Consider the following 20,103-nt stretch of genomic DNA (forward strand, 5'->3'; position numbering starts at 1 on the left):
TTCTTTATAATAGCCACTCTGGGATGAGATGGGATCTCAATGTAGCTTCTGATTCACATTTTCCTGATAGCTAAAGATGTTGAGCATTTTTTCATAAATTATTGGCCATTTATACTTTTCCTTTTGAGAAACGTCTGTTCAGCTTGTTTGCCCATTTATTGATTAGATTACTTATTCTTTTGGTGTACATTTTTTTTTGTCTTTTTAATATTCCAAATATTAATCCTCTGTCAGAGGAGCAGTTTCCAAAGATTTTTTTCATTCATTTATTTTTTTTCATTAGACTGTTTCTTCACTCAATTGATTGGTTCTTTTGCTATGCAAAGGCTTTTGATTTTATGTAATCCTGTTCATCAGTTCTTGCTATTATTTCCTCAGCTTTTGGAGTCCTTATCAGGAAAACATTGCCTACGCCAATATCTTAAAGTTTCTACTGTTTTCCTCCAGTAGTTTCAAAGTTTTGGATTTTACATGAAGATCTTTGATCCATTTTGAGTTGATTTTTGATTAGGGTGAGAGAGAGGGATCTAGCTTCAATCTTCTACATGCATATTCTTCATACACATTCAATTTTCCCAGCATCATTTATTGAAGAAACTGTCTCTTCTCCAACATATTTTTTTGACTCCTCTGTTGAGAACCCCATGGCTGTAGATGCATGGATTTATTCCTTGGTCCTCTATTCTGTTTCATTGGTCTACATGTCTATTTTTATGTCACTATTATCCTGTCTTCGTTACAGTGTCTTGATAGTGATAGTTTGCAATTGGATGTTGTGATGCCTCCAGCATTGTTCTTTTTGCTCAGGATTGCTTTGACTCTTCAGGTTCTTCTGTGCGTCCCTGTGAATTTTAGGATTATTTTTTCTGTTCTGTGAATAATGTCTTTGGTATTTTTATGGGGATTGCACTGAATCTGTAGATTACTTTGGGTATCATGGACATTTAAAAAGTATTAATTTTCCTAAATCCATGAACACGGGAGATCCATGAACATCTTCTAGTATCTTCTATTGCTTTTTTCAGTGTTTATAATTTTTATTGTACAGGTCTTTCATCTCTTTGGATAGGTTTATTCTTAGGTATTTTATATTTTTTTGTGATTACTGTGAATGAGATTATTTTCCTGATTTCTTTCTCAGCAAGTTCATTCTAGGTATGTAGAAAAGCTACTAGTTTTTCTATATTGATTTTGTATCCTGCTGGTTTGCTAAATTTATCAATTCTAAGAGACTTTTAGTGGACTCTTTAGGGTTTTCTGGGTATCAAATCATATAATCTGCAAACAGGGATAATTTTACTTCCTTCTTTCCTATTTGTATCCCTTCTATTTCTTTCTCTTGCTTGATTGCTCTGGCTAAAGTCTCCAGTACTATTTTAAATAACAATGGTGAGAGTGGATACCTTTAAATCATTCCTGACTTTAGAGGAAATGCTTTTAGCTTCCCTGTTGTTTGCTATAGGTTCATTGTGCATATCCTTTATTATGTTGAAGTATAATCCTAGTTTACCTAGTTTATTCTGGTTTCTTCCATAAAGCAATGTTGAATTTTATCAAAGGATTTTTCTCCATCTGTTGATAGGATCGTGTGGTTTTTATCCCTGATTCTATTTACAAAGTGATTTACATGTATTGATTAGTATATATTGAACCAACCTTGCATCCATAGAATGAAACCTACTTAATCATGTTGTATGATATTTTTAATGTGATGTTGAATTGGATTTTCAGGTATTTTATTTAGGATTTTTGCCTCTATGTTCATCAAGAATATTGGTGTTTTGTTTTGTTTTATCAAGTTTTGGTAGCAGGGCTAATACTGGCCTAGTAGAAAGTTTGGAAGACTTCCTTCTTCCCTTTCTGTTTCATGGTATAGTTTGAAAATCGTTGGTATTTGCTCTTCTTTAAAAGTCTGGTAGAATTCAGTAGTGAATCTTTCCAGTCTTGGGCTTTTTTGGAGGGGAAGGAGACTTTTTATTACTGCTTCAATCTCAATGCTTGTTATTCCATCTACTTACGTTTTTATCTTCTCTGGGTCCAATTTTGGTAGGCCAGAAATATTTCTATTTCTTGTATATTTTCTAATTTATTGGCATATAATTTTTCAAAATATTCCCTAATTGTCCTCTGGATTTCAGTGGTATCTGTGGTAATATCCCCTTTTCATCTCTAATCATTTTAGTTGAGTCTTTTTTTTCCTTCTTTTGATTGGGTTGGCTAAGGGCTTTTCAATTTTGTTGATCTTTACAAAGAACCAACTTTTAGTTTCGTTGATCCTTGGGGTTTGATCCCCAGTACTGCATAAATAAATAAAATATTAAAAACTTACCTGGAATTTTAAATTGTTTTGCTGCATATGTAATCTACCATAATCACTAAAAATGTAAGTCTAGTTTCTATTTCTTATCATTTATTTTGTTATTTTTAAATAGGCACACTAGAAGGACCCTTAAGGAGGTGATATTTATTCCATAGAGCTTTAAATTACACTAAACCTGTTTAAGAATCACTGGTTTTGATTCCATAAGTAGAATCTTTAGTACTTCCAATTCCAGGCAATGACCTTGACCCTCTCTTTGTCTATTTTCTTCTTGAATCCTACTTGAATCCAGATTATACTCTGAATCTGACCTTTGCTTTTATTTCTCATTTGAAACCTAAAATTGACCACTTAGACTTGAATACAAATTTGGCTGTGGTGAGTTTTGGTATGTGGATATTAATATTTGCCTTTGCTCATATCACTGTTCTTTCTGCTTTTTATTGCCACAACTGACATACCACCTGATCAGATCCTACACCAAGCATCCTCTTATGTTTTTAGCCACCTGACTTTTGCCATGAAAAAGCCTTCCCACTCAAAAAATGGAGAGAAATCAGAAAGATGATTACCATCAATTTCACCTGATAATAATCAAAGTTTGGTATTCAGAGTAAAATATATTCTAAAAATGCTTGTGTTGGGCTGCGACTATAGCTCAGTGGTAGAGCACTTGCCTAGTACGTGTGAGGCACTAGGTTCAATCCTCAGCACCACATCAAAAATACCTAAAATAAAGGTCTTTTAAAAATGCTGTGTTTTGCTGTTAGCAATATTGATATTAATGTTAAGGCATTTTATTGTTATTACTGTGTGCCAGGTATTGTTCTATCGGCATCACATTCAACAAGTGTTCTGTACTACTCAACCTAGACTACTTCTTCATAGACTTCTGTTTGCACAGATGTTCCATGCTTTAGTGTTGCAGCGTATGTCAGAGCTCCACACATGGCACCTGGTTGCAAGGAAACACCTTGTCTTTGAATGGGCATTTTCATCTCCAAAAAAAATGTCACGGAGACAAGAATGCAGTGCTCTTATTGGCTGGGCTTATGCTGTGTGACAACTGCTGAGGCCAGGAAAGAATTTAGCTTAATGCAAGTCAAAAACCTGAGTAGAGCAGGTCATGGTACTCTTATCAGAATAAAAAGGTGCAGGATAAACAAAAACAAAAGTTCACTGCAATTTATCACTGCCCTTTAGACAAAGCCCCAAAGGGTTTAGTATAAAATGTGTCCTCACTCTAAAAGCCACTACTCTTTAAACTTTGTTTTTCTTAGACCTTTAAATAATTGATGAAGTCCATCAATGCCCTCTACTTGTTTGCAGTTTAGACAGCCTGGTGCAAGATATTTGAGTCTTGACACCAGTTCCTTGTAAACCTAGAAGAATTCTTACCTTTCCCCAGACACAATTCCTATTCCTTGGGATTTGCCATTCTCTGGCCTGCCACAGAGTTCTGGAGGCCTAAACAACTGTGAGTAGAAAGAAGAAAGGCGAGGCAAACCAGCAATTGATTGTGTAGCCAAAGGGGACGAGATTCATTTCACCAGTCTTACCACATGGGGGCAAAAGGGAGCAAGAGAGGGGAGCCACACATGACTTTCCAACGGTATCCCAGAATTTGACAAAATATTAGCAACTTCTTAAGACTGATGAATAGTGGATAGTAAAAAGGGAGAGTGGAAGAAGGGGATCAAGGTTTTCTTTTTTACTTCAAAATACATTTTTCTAAGCATAGGGGATAATGTAATCCATAGTAATTTGTGTTTTACTTTAGTATATTTCCCAGGTCTTTACATATTTCACAGCATGTAATTTGTTAATCACTAGATAAATTTCTAGTCAAAAGATATACTGTCTTTCATCAAAACACTATATTTGGATAGTTTAGGTATTTCCAGGTTTTCTATATTGTAATTAACTTACATAGAGTTTTATCTTTACCCAAAGCCTTAGTTATTGCTTCTCTATAGTTGGACATTCTGGATGAAAATGTATATTTTGAGGGCTGGGGTTGTAGCTCATGACAGAGCATTTACTTAGCATGTGGGAGGCACTGGGTTTAACTCTCAGCACCTCATATAAATAAAGTCCATTGACAACTAAAAAATATATTTTAAAAAATCTATATTTTGTGTGTGTGTGTGTGTGTGTGTATTACTGGGGATTGAACCCAGGTCCTTGAACATGATAAGCAAGTGTTCTACCATTGAACTACATCCCAAACCCATGAATATAAATCTTTAAGAAGAAATATTACTAGATTCTTCAAGAAATATGTATGAATTTTTACTCCACGAGCAACATATTAGTTGCTTATTTCTTTACCATGACAACACATGGTGATTTTTAACCTTTGACAGTTTGACTCTCTGTTTACTCATATTTCTTAAATTGTAATGAGGTTGAATATTTTATTCATGTAATTGTTTTTTATTTGTTTGGCTTTTGTGGTGCCAGATTGAACCCAAGGACTTGTGTATGTGAGGCAAGCACTCTACCAACTGAGCTATAGCCCAACCCTTTTATTTCTTCTTTAAATTTCTACCAGTAGCCTTCATCCAGAAACACTTTTTCTGAATCATTTTAATCTAGTTTGGATATGTAACATCCCTCTCACCTCCAGGATAGGAAAACACTAGCAAAGAGGAATTAGTTCATTATGTTTTTGAAAAAGTACTTCTGTTTCTTAAAAGTACATTTTGTTTAAGTTATTTTTCCCTCTCCTCATAATCTCCCTGGCTCTCTCTTTATTTTCCCCTTCCCACAACTCCCCCTGTAAAAAGTTTGTGCAAACATTTAGGTCAGACCCATTGAGGGTTCTCACAACAGGAAATTGAGCCCAGCACTCCACTACACCTGACAAAGCATCCTTTTCTAACCTTTCCATGTTTGTGATGAACAGACTTTCATTCGCTTTCCTGTGCAACCTGTTTTGATGAATTTCACTTCAAGTTAATTTTACTATCATTGTATCCATCATATTAAAATGGCACTTAGGAACTGGGTGAGGAAGTGAGGAGGAGAGAAATAGAAGAGTAAGCAGAAAGAAAGGAAGGTAAGGTAGGAGCCCTGATGCTTAGGAAAAAAAATTATCTGGACTGCATTAAATTAAACTCTATTATTTAGGGATCAAATAGGAGTGTTCCATCTAGAGTGTTTAACACCAGAGTTGATTCTATTATATGACTAGTGCCCTTAGGCAAATAGTAGAAACAAAGGCAAATCTCTTTTGCAGGAATGTGACATCAACCAAGCCCTAAAGTTTCCAAGTAAAATAAACAGCTCTAAGATAAACAAATTATAGGGCAGAAATAAGGCAACGTGAGAACCAAAGAAACAACAGCAGCATCAGACACAAGACTTGAAATATTCCAATTGTCAAGTATTCACATTGATAGATTATAAAATGAATAATATGTTTAAAGATATTTTTGAAAGCTTAGACTAAAGAATTTTAAAGAGATCACTAAGGTTTAGAGAACAGCCAGCTAAAACTTCTAGAGATAAAAATATATATAATAATTAGACTTAAAACCTCAGTGGAACAAATAAGAACACTTGAGAGAATCAGTGAACTGAAAGGTCTATTCAAAGAAATTATCTAGAATGCAAATTATCTAGGAAAACATAAAATGGAAAAATAAAAGAAATATTAAGAGACAAGGAGGTTGGAGTGACAAAAGCTAAAAACAAATTAATAAACTAAGTATACAATTTAAGAAATCACAAAAAGGGACTGGGGTTGTGGCTCAGCAGTAGAGCATTCGCCTAGTATGCATGAGGCACTGGGTTCAATCCTCAGCACCACATAAAGTAAAATAAAGACATTGTGTCCACCTGTAACTGAAAAAAAAATATTTAAAAAAATCGCAAAAGGAATTGCAGAGCAAACCTAAAGAAAGAAGGAATGGGGGAAAATAATAAATCCATATAAAACTGAGAAACCCATTAAAGGTAAAAATCTTTCTTTAAGAAGACAAATGAAATTGGTAACTCTAGCAAATCTTACCAAGGGTTCAGGGAGAATAAACAAACCATATGAGAAATAGAATTATAATTCCAGATATCAGAAAACAATAAAATGAAAGCTTCATTAGCAGAAATAAGTTCTAATGGTCTTATGCTAAATAGGGTGACTATAGTTTGCAACAGTTTATTCTACATTTTATATAAAGAAGTACAAGAGAGGAGTTCAGAGACTCCCAGTACAAAGAAATGATGTTTAAGGACATGAAAGTGCTAATTACCTGATTTGATCTTTACTTATTGTATACATGTATGAGATTGTCACAGTGTACCCTATAAATATGCAAAATTTGGATATGTAGCATCCCTGTCATAAAAATTTTAAAAAGCAACAAGTTTGAAAACTTGAACGAATTTAATAAACTCTAGAAAATTTAATTTACCAAAACTGACTGAAAATTAAACAGAAAACGTGAATAGTTTTGCAAATGATAAAACTGAACAAGTAGATAACTTCTGGTTCAGATGACATAAACTTGGTTCTCTCTGACCCTTCCCACTGTATGTCCTATAAATGACATAAGAAGCAACCAAAGGAGAACTCGAAAGGGCAGTAGAAAGAAGGTGAAATGATTTGGGATCCCAGTATATGATGTCAGGGTATTTTACATGCCATTCATCCAAGGAAAGGCGGCAACCCAGGTTCAGTGTTTCCCAACCCCCAAGCTAGCAAGAGAAGGCAGCCTAGATAGATTCTTTCCCTGAGTCCTATCCCACCCTCACCCCGTCTGTAACAAAGAGGAAAATAGCACCAGGTGGGCCTGGCATCATTAACAAAAGTCCTGCTAACAATTAGTGGCAAGAAAAGCCCTTTCGTTTTTGGACCTGGGATCCACTTCCCTCATTAAGGAATGGATAAGAAGCGCTGATTCACTGGACCCCACCACCACAAGCATCCCATGCAAGGAAGCCCTTTGTCTGTGTAGGCCTGAGATTTTTCTCCCCCACTCCGTGACACTGAGTTGGCTAGGACCCAGGCAGTGATCAACAAGAGGGACCCCTACTACAACAAGCCCCTCAGCCTAGAAAACTCCTTTGTCCCTGAGGAACTGAGACTCCTATGTTCCCAATGGGATCTTGATGGCCCATCTGGAAGAAATCTATTTTGCTCCCTTTAACACTGACAAGGGAGCCCCCATGGAAACAAAGTAACAAAACCTCTGAAAACTAATCTGCCATAAAAATTGCAGCCCACAATGCCATATATAAATAGGTAGCCTCTGAAAATGAGTTAACAGTAGAAAAAATTTCTAGGATACAATAAAAAAAATTAACCAGCATAGCAAAAATCAGTGTAATCACCAACTTAAACAACAACAACAACAAAAAGAATCATCTAATACCAACATGAAAATGAATCAGATGATGGAATTATCTGTGAATTATTTTTATGAGATTATCATAAAATGCTTCAACAATCAACTCTAAATTCTCTTCAAACCAAAAAGGAAAATCTCAGCAAAATAAAATAGAAGTTAAAAAGGAACCAGATGGAAGTTATAGATATGAAAACTATGCTAAAAGAATTTTTTAAGCTGCTGGATAGACTCAGTAGAAGTGGTTTGTTAGAGAGTAGAAACAGTGAACTTGAGCATGAAACAACAGAATTTATGGAATATTGAACAACAGAAATAAAATAGACCCTAAAAAAATTATCAAGCCTCAGGGACTCAGGGGACTGTGGAATATTACTAACATTTGTAACATCAGACTCTTGGAATAACCAGAGAAGGTGGGAATGCAAGAAGTAATAGCTGAAAATTCTGCAAATTTGGCGAAACACAAACCTATAAATTCAAGAAGGCAAGAAAATTTCAAGCAGGAAAAAAAATCCAAAGAAGTCTACTCCAACATACTATATAATTAATTTCTGGAAACTAAATCAAAAGAAAAATATCTTAAAAATAACTAGTGAGGAATAATGTATTCTATAAGGCAACACTAATTTGAATGACAATAGATTTTTCACCAGTAAACATGAAGTCCAGAAGGAAGTGACACATTTTTCAAGTAATGACAGAAAAGAACTATCCATGAATTTTATATCCTGTGATGCTATCTTTCAGGAGTGGAGAAAAAATAAAGACAAAGGAAGAAAAACTGCAAGAGTTTGTAGCCAGCAAACTTAAATACAGGCTAAAAGAATTTGGGGGGGAGGGGATACTTGGGATTGAAATCAGGGGCACTTGACCCCCAAGCTACATCCCCAGCCCTATTTTATATTGTTTTTAGAGACAGGATCTCACTGAGTTGCTCAGCACCTCATTTTTTTTTTTTTTTCTGAGGCTGACTTTGAACTTGCGATCCTCCTGTCTCAGCCTCTGTGAGCCGCTGGGATTACAGGTGTGCGCCAGGGTACCCGGCTAAAAGAAATTCTTGAAGGAAAGAATAAAAGGAATTTCACAGCAACCGCTATGAAGACTATACAAAGAGATACATTCAAAAGCACTATAACTAAGTCAAGATGAAATCCTAAAGAACCTTCAAGTCACCCACACAAAGGCAAGAAAAGAGAAACAATGAGAACTAAGGGAACAAACAGAAGCAAATAATAAAATGGCAAATTTAAGCAGCAACAATTATTTCTTTCAATGTAAAAGATCTACATATTCCAGTCAAAAGAGAAATAAACGGAGTGGATAAATAAGCCTGACTCAACAATATGCTATATACAAGAAACGTCAATTCAAATGAAATAGGTAGGCTGAATATAAAAGAACTGAAAAAGATTTACCATACAAATGTTTATTTTTTTTTTAAAAAAAAGGCAGAAATGGCAGCATTAATAGCTGTCAAAGTAGATTTTAGAGCAAAGAATATTCCTAGAGACAAAGAAGAACATTACACAACGATAAAGAATAAATCCACTAGGAAGATGTTAGTTTCCTAGGCCAGCTGTACCAAAGTTCCACAAACTAGTTAGTACAAGCAATAGAAATTTATTGTCTCTCAGTTCTACAGACTAGAAATCTAAAATTAAGGTGTCAGCAAGGCCATACTTGCCCCAGAAACCTGTAGGAAAGAATCTTTCCTTTTTTTAATTCTAGTTTCTGGTGTTTGCTAGCAATTCTTGTTATTCCTTAGCTTGTAGATGCATCATTCCAGTCTTTCTCTGTTGTTACAGGATTGTCTTCTCCCTCTGTCTGTGTCTAAATTTCTCTTCTTTTAAATTCATCATAATTGATAAGACTTCATCATGATCTGATTACATATATTTCCAAAGGCAGTCACTTTCACAAATACCAGGAATTAGGATTTCAACATACCATTTGGAGGGAACACGATTCAACCCTTTACAGAAAATATAAATATCCTAAATGTGTATGTGTTGGACCAAAGAACTTCAAAGTACATGAAACAAAAACTGATCTAGTTGAAAGGAGAAGTACATAAACTACAATTGCAGTTGGAGGCTTCATACCTCTCTTTCAGAAGGAGATAAAGCTACTAAGTAGAATATCAACAGAATACAGTAAATCTAACATAGAAGCTGAGCACAGTGGCACCAAGCCTGTAATCCTAGTGGCTTGGGAGACGGGAGGAGTTCAAAGCCAGCCTCGGCAATGGCGACACACTAAGCAACTCAGACCTGTCTCTAAATAAAATACAAAACAGGGCTGGGGATGTGGCTCTGTAATTGAGTGTCCTTGAGATCAATCCCTGGTACCTGCCCCCCAAAAATTTTTATTCAAAAGGGACAGAATATAGAAATAAAAAGGAGATGCAACTACATTTTTTTCAAAACCCAAATGGAACATTTGCCATGGCTGATCATATCGTGTGCCATAGTATCAGTATTAGCACATTTTTAAAAATTAAAATCATCCAGTATATTCTCTGATGGAGTAGAAATCAAAATAAAAACAGGAAAATCTCTAAAAATATGGAAATTAAACAGCACACTTCTGTGAATAATCCATTGGTTAAAGGAGAAAGACTGAAGGGAAATAAAACATATCAAAATATGCACGATGCAAAGAAAACTACAGACCAATATCTCTAATGAACCTAGATGCAAAAATCCACAAAATTCTGGCGAATCGGATACAAAAACATATCAAAAAAATTGTGCACCATGATCAAGTAGGATTCATCCCTGGGATGCAAGGCTGGTTCAATATATGGAAATCAATAAATGTTATTCACCACATCAATAGACTTAAAAATAAGAACCATATGATCATCTCGATAGATGCGGAAAAAGCATTCGACAAAGTACAGCATCCCTTTATGTTCAAAACTCTAGAAAAACTAGGGATAACAGGAACATACCTCAATATTGTAAAAGCAATCTATGCTAAGCCTCAGGCTAGCATCATTCTGAATGGAGAAAAACTGAAGGAATTCCCTCTAAAATCTGGAACAAGATAGGGATGCCCTCTCTCTCCACTTCTGTTCAACATAGTTCTCGAAACACTGGCCAGAGCAATTAGACAGACGAAAGAAATTAAAGGCATAAAAATAGGAAAAGAAGAACTTAAATTATCACTATTTGCAGATGATATGATTCTATACCTAGCAGACCCAAAAGGCTCACAAAGAAACTATTAGAGCTAATAAATGAATTCAGCAAAGTGGCAGGATATAAAATCAACACGCATAAATCAAAGGCATTCCTGTATATCAGCGACAAATCCTCTGAAATGGAAATGAGGACAACCACTCCATTAAAAATATCCTCAAAAAAAATAAAATACTTGGGAATCAACCTAACAAAAGAGGTGAAAGACTTATACAATGAAAACTACAGAACCCTAAAGAGAGAAATAGAAGAAGATCTTAGAAGATGGAAAAATATACCCTGTTCATGGATAGGCAGAACTAACATCATCAAAATGGCGATATTACCAAAAGTTCTCTATAGGTTTAATGCAATGCCAATCAAAATCCCAACGGCATTTCTTGTAGAAATAGAGAAAGCAATCATGAAATTCATATGGAAAAATAAAAGACCCAGAATAGCAAAAACAATGCTAAGCAGGAAGTGTGAATCAGGCGGTATAGCGATACCAGACTTCAAACTATACTACAGAGCAATAGTAACAAAAACAGCATGGTACTGGTACCAAAACAGGCGGGTGGACCAATGGTACAGAATAGAGGACACAGAAACCAATCCACAAAACTACAACTATCTTATATTTGATAAAGGGGCTAAAAGCATGCAATGGAGGAAGGATAGCATCTTCAACAAATGGTGCTGGGAAAACTGGAAATCCATATGCAACAAAATGAAACTGAATCCCTTTCTCTCGCCATGCACAAAAGTGAATTCAAAATGGATCAAGGAGCTTGATATCAAATCAGAGACGCGCCGTCTGATACAAGAAAAAGTTGGCTACGATCTACAGTCGGTGGGGTCGGGCTCCAAATTCCTCAATAGGACACCCATAGCACAAAAGTTAATAACTAGAATCAACAAATGGGACTTACTCAAACTAAAAAGTTTTTTCTCAGCAAAAGAAACAATAAGAGAGGTAAATAGGGAGCCTACACCCTGGGAACAAATCTTTACTCCTCACACTTCAGATAGAGCCCTAATATCCAGAGTATACAAAGAACTCAAAAAATTAGACAATAAGAGAACAAACAACCCAATCAACAAATGGGCCAAGGACCTGAACAGACACTTCTCAGAGGAGGACATACAGTCAATCAACAAGTACATGAAAAAATGCTCAACATCTCTAGCTGTCAGAGAAATGCAAATCAAAACCACCCTAAGATACCATCTCACTCCAGTAAGAGTGGCAGCCATTATGAAGTCAAACAACAACAAGTGCTGGTGAGGATGTGGGGAAAAGGGTACACTTGTACATTGCTGGTGGGACTGCAGATTGGTGCAGCCAATTTGGAAAGCAGAATGGAGATTTCTTGGAAAGCTGGGAATGGAGCCACCATTTGACCCAGCTATTCCCCTTCTTGGTCTATTCCCTAAAGACCTAAAAAGAGCATGCTACAGGGACACTGCTACATCGATGTTCATAGCAGCACAGTTCACAATAGCAAGACTGTGGAACCAACCTAGATGCCCTTCAATAGACGAATGGATAAAAAAAATGTGGCATTTATACACAATGGAGTATTACTCTGCATTAAAAAATGACAAAATCATAGAATTTACAGGGAAATGGATGGCATTAGAGCAGATTATGCTAAGTGAAGATAGCCAATCCCTAAAAAACAAATGCCAAATGTCTTCTTTGATATAAGGAGAGTAACTAAGATCAGAATAGGGATGAAGAGCAGGAGAAGAAGATTAACATTTAACAGGGATGAGAGGTGGGAGGGAAAGGGAGAGAGAAGGGAAATTGCATGGTAATGGAAGGAGACCCTCAGGGTTATACAGTGGAGGGGGTAGAGAGAGAGGAGGGGAGGGGAGGGGAGAGGTGGGGAGGGGAGGGGAGAGGGGGGGAGGGTGGAGGATGGGAAAGGCAGCGGAGCACAACAGACACTAGTATGGCAATATGTAAATCAATGGCTGTGTAACTGATGTGATTCTGCAATCTGTGTATGGGGTGAAGGTGGGAGTTCATAACCCACTTGAATCAAAGTGTGGAATATGATATGTCAAGAAATTTGTAATGTTTTGAACAACCCACAATAAAAAATTAAAAAAAAAATATATGCACGATGCAGTCAAAACATTGTTAAGAGGGAAATTTATGGCATAAACGTTTACATTATCGATGAAGAAAAGTTGTAAATTAATATTATAAGTTTGTATCAGTAAAATAAAAAAGTAAAAGAAAAATAAGCTCAAAACAACAGAAGTAAATAATAAATATCAGAAATCCATGAAATTGAAAATAATAGAGAAAAATCAATAAAAAGGTTGTTTTTTAAAAAAAATTAACTTGATCAGCCTCTAGTAATACTGATGAAAATTTAAAAAAGGAAGACACAAATCACCAGTTTTATAAATGAAATTGAGGCACCATTAAAGATGGTGTCATGTCACTTTATGTGCCATAAAGTGGATAGTTAAAAAAAAAAAGTCTATAACTTTATGGTCAAAAATTTAGTAACTAAGAAAGACTAATTCCTTGAAAACCATAAACTACCACAGCTCAACCAAAATAAAATAGATAATCTTAAGTATTATAACAATTAGAAAATTTGAATATGTAATTAAGAAGATCCCTTGCAAAATAAATATCCAGGTTTATGTAGTCTGAAATGAGAATTCTACCAAACGTTTAAAGAATAATTAACATCAATTTAACACAATCTCTTCCAGAAAAATAGAAGAGGAAGGAGCACTTCCTAACTCATTTCATGAGGCCATTAGTATCCTGAGACCAAAACCAAACACAAAATGAGAAAAGTACAGACATCTCTCCAAAATGTACATACAAAAACCTTCTACAAACTATTAATAAATAAATTCCCCAAATGTATAATAGTAATTATAAACAAGTGGGATTTATTCCAAACACTCAAGGTTAGATCAACATTTGAAAGTAATAAATGTAATCCCCCACATCATCAGAATAAAGAACAAAATTTATGTGATCGTATCAGTTGACCAGAAAAGTAATGACAAAATCCAACACACATTCATGATAAACACTCTCAGCAAGTTAGTTTTGCATTTAGGGCCAGGCAAAGGGTTACTATACTTCACACCAAAAGCATGATCTCTAAAATACCTCAATTAAAATTTAAAATTTTGCTCTACCAAAGACCATATGAAGAGTATGAAAAGACAAGTTATAGACTGGGAGACAATATTCACAAACCACATATCCATCAAGAACTAGTATCTAGAAGATATAAAGTACTCTCAAAACTAAAAAGAAAAAAATGTCAAACAGTCCAATCAGAAAATAGATGAAAGATATGAAGAAACATTAATTGAAGAGGATAAATATATTTCAAATAAACACATAAAAAGATGTTCAACATTTCAGCCATCAGGGAATGCAAATAAAAGCCACAATAAGATACCACTATGTACCTATTAGTATGGCAAAATTAAAAAAAAAAAGTGACACAACAAGTACTGGTAAGGATACAGAGAATTGGAATCATTCATATGTTGCAGATGGAAATTTAAGTGGTGAAGCTATTCTGGTAGACAGTTTGGCAATTTCTTTAAAAATTAAATGTGCAACCACTGTACAACCCAATAATTATACTTTTTCTCTTGGGGAAACTATTTTCTCTATTAGGTAAAGGCTATATGGTATCTTTCTATATTATTTTCTATAACTACTTGTGAATCTACAATTAATCTTAAGGGAAATTTCAGTTAAAATTTGAATAAGTAGTTAAAACTCTTATAAAAATTAAATAGCTAAAGAGAAAATAAGCTTCGATGGCTTTGTAAGATAATTACCTACCTATCAAGAAATAGATCATTCCAATCATACACAAACTCTTCCAGAAATGTTTAAAAAGGAAAACACTCTCAACTTATTTCAAGAGAATGTTCTAATCATGATACTTAAACCTAAGAAGGAGAATACGAGAAAGAAAAGTGTCACTTGCAATAATGAACATGTATTTTAAAACTGTAAGCAAAATATTAGCATGCTGAATTTTAGCAATGAAGAAAAAGATAGTATATTTTAACTCAATTGAATTTATTACAGTAATGCAGTGTTTTATCAACATTTGAAAATCAGCTGTTAGAATTTACTGATTAGCAAATTAAAGAATAAAGACCATAAAATGAATAAGGGTGGGAAATAAATAAAACTGCCTAATTTACAAATGACATCATTTTCTTTGTAGAAAATACAAAATAACTTATTTTTTTGGGTTAAGAGCGTTTAACAAGATAAAAATTCTGTTAGATAAACAATACATAAAATAATTGTATTTTTATATGGCAAAAAGAAACAGTACAAATAATATTTATAGGAATATAAAAATTTAGAAAAAGCCAACAAAAGGCACCCAAGACCTTCAATGAGAAAATCATCAATCTTTAATGAATTTGTTATCTAAATAAGAGAGAGACCATGTTCATGGGTCAGAAGCCAATATTGTAAAGATACCAATTCTCTCCCAAACTTATTATTTAATGTAATTCCTAATAAAATCCTAACCAATGGCTTGTTGACATTAAAGATAATTCTAAAATGTCTAAAAAAAAGAACAAAGATGCAAGAATAGTCAAGACACTCTTGAGAAAAAGAAAAAAATAACTCAAGATGAGAGGAATTCCTACTAGGCTAGAAGAGTCTCTGGGAACCTTTTGTAATTAAGGGTGGTGTGCTACTGTTGATGAAGATGTAAACAAGTAGTCTAACAAGCCTGGAAAAAGGCCCACACAAACACTCAAATTTAGCATAGTAGGTTAATGGAAAAAGTATAATTTTTTTTTGATAAATGATACTGAGACAATTGATAATCTGTATGAAGAAAATGAAATAAAATTACACCCATACCTTACAATATAAGCAAAACTAATATCTATTGGGTGGATAACAAAAATCTAAATGTCAAGGCAACTCCATAAAAGTGTTTAAAGGCAATATCAAATGCCTTTCTCACTCCGGGATCTTTATACTTGCTGGGCCTTGCATCCAGCATGGTCTGCTATCCCCCTCTGTCTGCTTCTCTCAATTCATCCTTCAGATTTCAGCTCACATGTTATTTCCTCAGAAAAGTCTTCCTTGATTACCAGGCTTACTCCGATTCCTCTGCTATAAATGTCCAAAGGTCCTCCTTCTTTTTCTGTTTTTAATGCTTTGGTTTGAGGTATACTTTACATAAAGTGAACAGATCTTAAGTGTACATGGATGTTTACATGGGCAAGTGCCTGTACAGCCACTGCTCAGATCAGGTCATACAACATGCTTCTCCCAGGTTGAAGCAAGTGCTTCTTCCTTATTGTCAAATAAAAGGAATGGCAGTGAGAACTAGGTGCAAGTTTTTGCTAATTGGTCCTGGAGGGGAGAAAAAAGCATACTTCTACAACTCAAAGCAACTTCTACTTCATAAATTATGTCACTTTCTGAACTCCATTTTCTGAGCAAGTGTGTGTATGTCAATTTTTGATATGAGTTTCATTGTGATTTCATTATGTGAACTTTCAATGTATCCTCACATGATTCTGAAGTTCCCCCTTCATGCACTTATTCATTATTAGCATTTTCTTTTGAAAATATTGTTTTCACCAATATTTTTCCTTCTAAATAACTTTTAAAATAACTTTATCAAGTAGCCATAAAATCATGAAACATCCTAGGAACATGCCATACCTGTCATTGGTTCAAGTTTTTCATTTATGTCTTTGGTGGCAGAAACTGCTATGTGAATTGTGGTTGCTAGAATGTGGATTAAGCTGATGTATGGGATTGATTATTTAATTAATGCTGTATTGATTTTATCCTATAAAGTCTTCCCATTCAATGTCCTTCCATTTAAAATCTTTTATGCTCATTTTGCCATTTGATGCAACAAAAATGGAGATTAAAAAACAACAAAAACAACAACACAGCAACTTTGGAAGTCATATATTGAAGATGGAGAAGCCAAAAGATGGAAATAATCTGAGTCCTTGACTCTCATTGAAGGAGCACTGCCAAATCATCTGAGATACTCATTTTAACTGTATGTGAGGAAGAAATAAACTTTCATTGGGTAAAACCACTGAAATTTTGAGGCTGTGTGTTATAACAGTTATCAGATTATGACTAATGCATCCTTTAGGAGATTCTCTAGTTTTCTTATTCATCAAAACTGTGCTATTTTAGCTGGTCATGGTGGTGCATGCCTATAATCCCAGCAGCTTGGGAGGCTGAGGCAGGAGGATCGTGAATTCAAAGCAAGCCTCAGCAAAGGGGAGGCACTAGGTAACTCAGTGAGACCCTGTTTCTTATAAAATACAAAATAGAACTGGGGATGTGGCTCAGTGGTTGAGCAAGTACCCCTGTGTTTAATCCCTGGTACAAAAAAAAAAAAACCTATGTTATTTTAATTTATTTTACATTATATGCTAATTTTAATTGTAGTAATATGACAATGTGCAAAAACTAAATATGCTAATTTTAATTATATTAATTATAGTAATATGACAATGTGCAAAAACTAAAGAATTAGGAAACCTTTCGCCTCAGTCTCTAGCTGTAGCTGGCAGCTAGGGGTACGTGCTCCGGCATCTTCTGTACGGGAGGGCCGCCATCGACGTTGCTTCAGTTCCTCTAGGTTTATCTGCGCCACTCGCCCGCCACACACTCCGCCGTCATAACCCGCCATCATGGTGAAGCTCGCAAAGGCCGGTAAAAATCAAGGTGACCCTAAGAAAATGGCTCCTCCCCCAAAGGAGGTAGAAGAAGATAGTGAAGATGAGGAATCTTCAGATGAAGAAGATGACAGCAGTGGAGAAGAGGTTGTCGTCCCTCAGAAAAAAGGCAAGAAGGCGGCTACCACAGCACCAGTAAAGAAGGTGGTGGTTTCCCTGACAAAAAAGGCAGTTGCCTCACCTGCCAAGAAAGCAGCTGTCACCTCAGGCAAAAAGGCAGCAGCCATTCCAGCCAAGAAGACAGTTAAACCAGCCAAAGCAGTTGCAGCATCTGGCAAGAAGGGAGCCACTCCTTGCAAAGCATTGGCAGCAGCCCCTGGTAAGAAGGAGCTGTTGCCCCGGCCAAGGGGGCAAAAAATGGCAAGAATGCCAAGAAGGAAGACAGTGATGAGGAGGAGGAGGGTGACAGTGAGGAGGATGAAGACGATGAGGAGGATGAAGATGACGAGGAAGAGGATGAATTTGAACCAGAAGTCATGAAAGCAGCAGCTGCTGCCTCAGAGGAGGATGATGAAGAGGATGATGATGAGGATGACGAGGAGGAAGATGACTCTGAAGAAGAAGAACCTATGGAGATCACACCAGCCAAAGGAAAGAAAGCTGCTCCAAAAGCTGAACCAGTGAAGCACAAGGGCATGGCTGAGGAGGACGAGGAAGAGGAGGAGGAGGATGAAGATGATGAGGATGAGGACGAGGAGGATGAAGATGATGATGAAGAGGATGAGGAAGAGGAGGAGGAGGAGGAAGAAGAGCCTGTCAAAGAAGCACCCAGAAAACGAAAGAAGGAAATGGCCAAACAGAAGGCAGCCCCTGAAGCAAAGAAACAGAAAGTAGAAGGCGCAGAACCAACTACATCTTTTAATCTCGTCGTTGGAAACCTGAATTCTAACAAATATGCCCTTGAACTAAAAATTGGTATCAGTGAACTTTTTGCGAAAAATGATCTGGCTGCTGTGGATGTCAGAATTGGAACAACTAGGAAGTTTGGCTATGTGGATTTTGAATCTGCTGAAGATCTGGAAAAAGCCTTGGAACTCACTGGTTTAAAACTTTTTGGCAATGAAATTAAACTAGAGAAACCCAAAGGAAAAGACAGTAAGAAAGACCGAGATGCAAGAACACTTTTGGCCAAAAACCTCCCCTACAAAGTCACTCAGGATGAATTAAAAGAAGTGTTTGAAGACGCCATGGAGATCAGATTAGTCAGCAAGGATGGGAAGAGTAAAGGGATTGCTTATATTGAATTTAAGACAGAAGCTGATGCAGAGAAAACCTTTGAAGAAAAGCAGGGAACAGAAATTGATGGTCGATCTGTATCCCTCTACTACACTGGAGAGAAAGGTCAAAATCAAGACTACAGAGGTGGAAAGAATAACAATTGGAGTGGTGAATCAAAAACTCTGGTTTTAAGCAACCTTTCTTACAATGCAACAGAAGAAACTCTTCAGGAAGTATTTGAGAAGGCAACTTTTATCAAAGTGCCCCAGAACCAAAATGGCAAATCTAAAGGGTATGCATTTATAGAGTTTGCTTCGTTTGAAGATGCAAAAGAAGCTTTAAATTCCTGTAATAAAAGGGAAATTGAGGGGAGAGCAATCAGGCTGGAGTTGCAAGGACCCAGGGGATCACCTGATGCAAGAAGCCAGCCATCAAAAACTCTGTTTGTCAAAGGCCTGTCTGAAGATACCACCAAAGAAACCTTAAAAGAATCATTTGACGGTTCTGTTCGTGCAAGGATAGTCACTGACCGAGAAACTGGATCCTCCAAAGGGTTTGGTTTTGTAGACTTCAACAGTGAAGAAGATGCCAAAGCTGCCGAAGCTGCCAAAGAGGCCATGGAAGATGGTGAAATTGATGGAAACAAAGTTACCTTGGACTGGGCCAAGCCTAAAGGGGAAGGTGGCTTTGGGGGTCATGGTGGAGGCAGAGGAGGCTTTGGAGGCCGAGGTGGTGGCCGAGGAGGCAGAGGTGGATTCGGCGGCAGAGGCCGGGGAGGCTTTGGAGGGCGAGGAGGCTTCCGAGGAGGCAGAGGGGGAGGAGGAGACCACAAGCCACAAGGAAAGAAGATGAAGTTTGAATAGTTTCTTCTGTCCCTGTCTTTCCCTCTTCCATTTGAAAGAAAGGACTCTGGGGTTTTTAACTCTGTTACCTGTTCAATGACAGAGCCTTCTGAGGACATTCCAAGATGGTATACAGTCCCGTGGTCTACTCGGAAATCCGTATAGATGACATTTCAAAGGAGATACCCTGTTGGTTTTGACTGGATGTTCATATAAACTTTTTAAAGAGATGAGTGATAGAGCTAACCCTTATCTGTAAGTTTTGAATTTATATTGTTTCATCCCATGTACAAAACTGTTTTTTTCCTACAAATAAAAAAAAAGAATTAGGAAAAGTAAAATCACTGTAGTTTTATCCATTCAATGATAACCATGTTTAATATTTGATTTCTGCATTTTCAGTTGTCTATCAATTGATCACTCAGTCTTGGAGA

At 36.2% G+C, this 20,103-nt stretch overlaps 1 protein-coding gene across 1 annotated transcript; it reads left to right on the forward strand.

Annotated features, from left to right (window-relative positions):
- The first annotated feature begins 17,402 nt into the window (after positions 1 to 17,402).
- Positions 17,403 to 19,902, forward strand: LOC124104357 (nucleolin-like). The gene is given in 2 exon segments (XM_046461249.2): positions 17,403 to 17,931; positions 17,934 to 19,902. Coding segments are annotated over 2 exon segments (2,124 nt in total). The 5' UTR covers positions 17,403 to 17,564; the 3' UTR covers positions 19,691 to 19,902.
- The last annotated feature ends 201 nt before the right edge of the window (positions 19,903 to 20,103 follow it).

Source organism: Marmota monax, unplaced genomic scaffold (assembly GCF_021218885.2).
Source record: "Marmota monax isolate L192 unplaced genomic scaffold, Marmota_monax_Labrador192_F-V1.1 WCK01_AAM20220418_F8-fsc00001, whole genome shotgun sequence".
Lineage (NCBI taxonomy): Eukaryota > Metazoa > Chordata > Mammalia > Rodentia > Sciuridae > Marmota > Marmota monax.